This window comes from Frankliniella occidentalis, unplaced genomic scaffold (genome assembly GCF_000697945.3).
Source record: "Frankliniella occidentalis isolate FOCC.00 unplaced genomic scaffold, Focc_3.1 Scaffold7, whole genome shotgun sequence".
NCBI classification, from domain to species: Eukaryota; Metazoa; Arthropoda; class Insecta; order Thysanoptera; family Thripidae; genus Frankliniella; species Frankliniella occidentalis.
The window spans coordinates 504,393-509,225 of record NW_026267137.1 but is presented as its reverse complement, the minus strand read 5'-3'; the positions used below and the strand labels follow the sequence as shown (position 1 = coordinate 509,225).

The 4,833-nt window shown below is 52.5% G+C and overlaps 2 protein-coding genes across 2 annotated transcripts in view; one reads left to right on the top strand and one right to left on the bottom strand.

The window, feature by feature from the left end:
* The window catches only part of LOC127750797 (uncharacterized), a 47,084-nt gene extending 43,887 nt beyond the window's left edge, over positions 1-3,197 (bottom strand). Inside the window, exon 1 of the mRNA XM_052273294.1 lies at positions 3,190-3,197. Within this exon, the coding sequence (XP_052129254.1) occupies positions 3,190-3,197 (8 nt within the window). The remainder of the gene's footprint in view (positions 1-3,189) is intronic.
* The window catches only part of LOC127750793 (uncharacterized), a 3,080-nt gene continuing 646 nt past the window's right edge, over positions 2,400-4,833 (top strand). The window contains exons 1-5 of the mRNA XM_052273289.1: positions 2,400-2,932; positions 3,723-3,841; positions 3,913-3,981; positions 4,082-4,266; positions 4,652-4,772. Of these exons, the coding sequence (XP_052129249.1) occupies positions 3,734-3,841; positions 3,913-3,981; positions 4,082-4,266; positions 4,652-4,772 (483 nt within the window). The 5' untranslated portion in view covers positions 2,400-2,932; positions 3,723-3,733. The remainder of the gene's footprint in view (positions 2,933-3,722; positions 3,842-3,912; positions 3,982-4,081; positions 4,267-4,651; positions 4,773-4,833) is intronic.

The following is a 4,833-nucleotide window of genomic DNA, read 5'->3' as shown; positions in this document are numbered from 1 at the left end:
TCATGTAGCCCAATCGGGACTATTCGACGCCAAGCAAGCATACCGCGGAAAAGTTTAGCAAAGAAATGTTTTTTCTCAACTATAAGAAAAGAAGAACAACAACATGCATAACCGCGTGCCGGTGTGCAGAGGGGTCTCCTCACTATGGGTCATGCCGTGCGGTCATCAGAGAGCGGCTGCCCCGCTGATGTGTTTCAGATGACGTATTCCGACCGCCGTGCCGAGCCACGCTGCCCAGAAGCATTTCAAGGAGCCGCCACAGCCAGAGGTCTCCTCGGACAGAAAAGTAGGAAAGGAAAACGATGCAGACGGCGCAGAGAAAAGCACGACAACCCACCGCGTTTCACGAAAAACAAACTGAAGTACGTTTAAGGTGATGTATTGTTATTTTGTTAAAGGAAAACGCGTAATTTAATGGTATGAACATTGAGAAGAAACCTAATGCAGTTTTATGTAAGTCACTATTGAAACGACCCTAGTAAGGGAGAACGGTGACAAAACACTACAAGCATGATTTACCTGTCTCACTTGTTGATATTGGTAATCAACAACTGCTCGGCCAAAAAAACGCATTGCATTTGACGCATTCGACTGGATGAAGTTCATTTTATTTGCCCACCCGGGCATTGTTGTTTTCCAACGCCAAGTGACAAAAGTGAAGTCATACGGATAAATATAATTAATGACAAGTCTAAAGAGGCGAGCATAAAAAAAACGAATACGAAAGGATGCAGAACAAAAGGTAAAAAGAGAAGTGCGCATTCATCTGTTTATACCGAGTCGTTCGGGCGGTAAGAGCGAGCGGGTGAGTCAGAGAGAGAGAAGGAGAGAGAGGATGGCAGAGCAGGGCAGTCGGTATAAGCCCGCAGGTATTCAGGCTTCCCGAGGTGCCGTAATATTTCCAGCTACACACTTCCCTCATTCGCTTTGTGTCACTGCCGCCAGGGAGCGCCACAGACGCGGCCGCCACAGCGAGCGAAAAAGCATATCACCCGTCTCTAAAGAGCACCACAGCATGCAGCAGCAGTCGTGACGGGGAGGGCTTCGCGCCTCGCTCCGACGAGAGTGTCCGGATGAATGAAGAGCGAGAGAGGGTGAGGAAGTGAGCGAGCGGGTGAGAGGGGGACAGAGATAGGGAGAGAGAGAGAGAGAGAGTGAAGGAGAGGGAGAGAAAAGGGGGGGGGGGGTACGGCCCGGTTAAAAAAGGTAGTTACGTGGCTGAAGTAGGTAGGTGAGGTGAGTGGGAGAAGCTGCTAGGGGAGGAGGGCAGTCAAGAGGCAAGGGGCTCGTACACCGACAGCAGGCCCGCTCCTTCGTCCCCCAAGCGCCGTCAGCGGTTTCAGAAACGAGAGCGAAAGTGATACCGAAAAGGGGATAAAGAGGAGTGGAGAGGAAAATAAAAAAGGGAAAAAAGGGGGGGGGGGGCTGGATGGATAAGAGCCTTGTGCAGTTCTAGATTGCCGAAAGTTCACTTATTTTTTTGCACATCATGTGAGAAGGTCCATACGGTACTCGTACCCTGACGCGTGGTCGCATCCACTAAATTGGAACAGGCAAACGCCCGCCGGGGTAGGCAAGCCAGCCGCACACGACGGCACCCCGGGTGCCTACCGCCCGGGCGGGCCGGGCTAGGTCGGGCCAGATGGCGCGAAAGAGGAAGCGGACCGGAGGGCCAACAATTATCCTGCCGTCCCTAATTGTGTTCGATTCATTCCGCCTTGGGAGGAGTGCCCTCTGGGGATGGCGGGGGCGGGGGAGGAGCCGCGGAGGAGGAAGAGGACGCAAAGGATGTACCGCGCTGAACGCAGCCCTGCGCTTTTCACCTCACACAATGTGCGCCTGTGCGGGTGTTAATTAATTTGAAACAAGGGCCCTTTCTCATTCTCTCCCCGCTTTTCACAACTCGCCTATTTCTATTCCCAGCTGTTTCTCTTCTCCCTGCGCTCCTGTCCCGTTCCTCCGACGAAGCCTGTCGCAGAGGCATGTTGAGCTTCTCCGGCACTTCGGAGCAGAAACGGGTTGCAGCAGCGAGTTGCAGGCAGCAAGCTAAGGGGAAATAAACCTAAAAACCGTCTGCGTAACTTTGTGCAGCAAAAACGAATACTTGAACTTGGTTCACAATGGAAAAGATCTTGGTCACAATAATATGCATTGGAAGTGAAAGTGCAGTCGCACATTTAAGAACGCAACCATAAATGCACGATTTGCTTGTGAAAGAAAACTAATTTGCAATTTTACGATAAGTTTGTATCATTAAATTTACCACGGGGAAAACTTTCGAGGAAATAACTCGCACATATATCTCTCACGGCATAAAGGATCATCCAGAAATACGTCCGTCATTCGCCGTTACGATCCTGCCGAGTTGGTCCTCAGCAGGCCGGCAGCAGGCCCTCATAGCACGTTGTAGGTAGGCCACATCGCGCGTACATTGCATGCGTGTATGGCAGGGTAGCCTACCCTCAATCTTGCAGGCGTCAAGCTCGCTGTACTTTAACAGTGGCTGGTAGATCCTTCGTTAGCAGGCGTAGTATTCATCACATATGCCGATTCTTTGGCAGGCAATGCACAGTCGGGTTCGTAGGGCTGGACCACACTAACTTACCCGACCCGGACAAGAAACCACATCCGTCTGCCGCTCGCACCGTTCACACTCGCAAAAGCACTCACCTGAAATCACAGAAAAGGGAGAGGTAAATTAATCACGCGAGAAAGAACGAACTTCCTGCTGAGTCATCACGGCCGTCTGCCCTCCTCCGCACTTGCCAGCACAACAATACGCACTGCGACATGCCGGGACCATTGTAGCACAACATGGCCGCCACAAAATCCCAAGTAAAATGATAAATAAATAATAAAAACCTCGGTGGTTTCCCAGGGCCAAGCACAGCTATGCGACATGGGCTGCAGTACCTCTATGGACATTTATAAGGTAAGGATATGTCTTGACAAGCGCTGCCTAATGCAATTCATTCAGTTTTCCAAGTAAAAACAAAAGGGTTCTTGTAATTAGGCATGTATTTCTTTTGATCAAGCGATTAGCCAACGACTTGTTCTAATTTAACAACAGGTCTTTAACTCATTTGTGTCAATTTAATATATAAACATGATGGAACTAGTCTTAATTTCCCGAACATTTTTGACTTGTGCAGTGTGTTGTCGTCAGGAGTACAAAGACATTCTTCTTACCGTGCCATGCTAACTTTTTTGCGCTGCGAGCAGGCTGGCGTTCTTATCAGTTATTCGTGATCCTCTTCCCGGAGGCTCGGTTTGTTCCTCAACTTTCCTGACCTTGGCAAAGGGCGGGATCTGGCGGCGAGGGGAGGCCCGTGTGGTGGGTCGTGCCGGCGTGGTCTAGGTCCCGGGATATTTGTTTTGGGGATTCTCAAGATTCATTCTGCTCACCTGAGCACGTGGGGAAGGGGGAGTGGGAGGGTTAAAGGAGGGATTAGTCCCTTCGACTCACCCCCCTCTCCCGTGCCCCTCAGCTCCGTGTGCGGGAAGACTTAACCAGCCCGATGTGATCCCCGGGCCTACCACGCAATGCCAGGAACAAAGTGTCGGGGTCTGGCAGCTGGTGCACGACCAGCAGGTGGCGTAGCCCAGTAAGGACAGAGAGAGACGGGTAGGGAGGGAGGAAGGGAGGGAGGGAGAGAGTAAGAGAGGGAGAGAGGGAGGGAGGGAGGGAGAGAGGGCAAGCAATGTGCTTTCTGCTGTTACAGACCAGCAGGAGATGCAGGCGGGCGGGCCGGGTCCACCCCGCGGAGGCGACCACGATGAGGACGAGGAAGAGGAGGAAGAGGAGTCGCCGAGGAGGGTCAAGCGCTGCCGAGAAGCACAGGTACGCACGAAGGGCGCGTAGTTTTGGTTTTATTAATTTTATAACTTAATTACGATTATTTACATGATCAGATCCTGCAGACTCTGGTGTCGGGTCCACTGACAGTAAGGCAGGCGGTGTCGACCAGTCGCTCCTTGCAGGTGCGACGCTCCACATTCACATTCAATATCAATTTAAATAGCCTAACGGCGTCACAGCGTTTTGTGCCAATAATAATGAGTTGCAATCGAAATTCGGAAGGTGTCTTCGCTACCCTCAATTCAAGAGAAGCCGTTTCAAGACAAGAGCGAGTTCTCCGAGAAAGACTTTCCGTCCGCCGAGAGCGGCGCCCCAGGTTTTGCGCCTCCTGCACCTCCCCCACCTCCTTCCGTTTCGCGGCCAACTGGGTGTAAGGAGGTCGCCAGCGCCGGTCCTTCCGGCTACAGGTGGGGTGGTATTCTCTCGTTTTATAATGTTCATAATTTAGTTTCACACTGACTGGAAATTAGAATGTGAACTAAGTATTCATCGATCCGAAAATAAATTAAACGTCTAAAGAAGACGGCAAACCATATCATAATTAAGAGGACAGAATATTATGGTGATGACTTGACCTCTTTTACTTAGCGACAGATAAAGGGCATATTTCATATTTTCCGTATTGCGCAAGCGTTTGGGCCCCCTCAACTGTCGCTGAGATTGTGGGTACCCGAGGCCCATCCGGGGCCGCGGGGTCGGGCTTTACCACCCCACTTTCCGGCAGTGTGCGTCTCGACCCCCAAGCCTGGTGAAATATTTCGCAAGCACGCCCCGGTCTGAAAAATGTTGCAGGTCCCGGCGCGCGGGGCACGCCCTAGTGGGGCACGCCCTGGCGGGGCTCGCCCTGGTGGGGTCCAGCGCGCCTGCCCGCAGCCCACGGCCCGTGGGGGGCGGCCGCCCCTGCCGCGGTCACGTGAGCTCGCCAGGTCCGGCGGGGGTAGCAGGAGCTGCCGAGCCGGCAGAAGTGGCGGGGG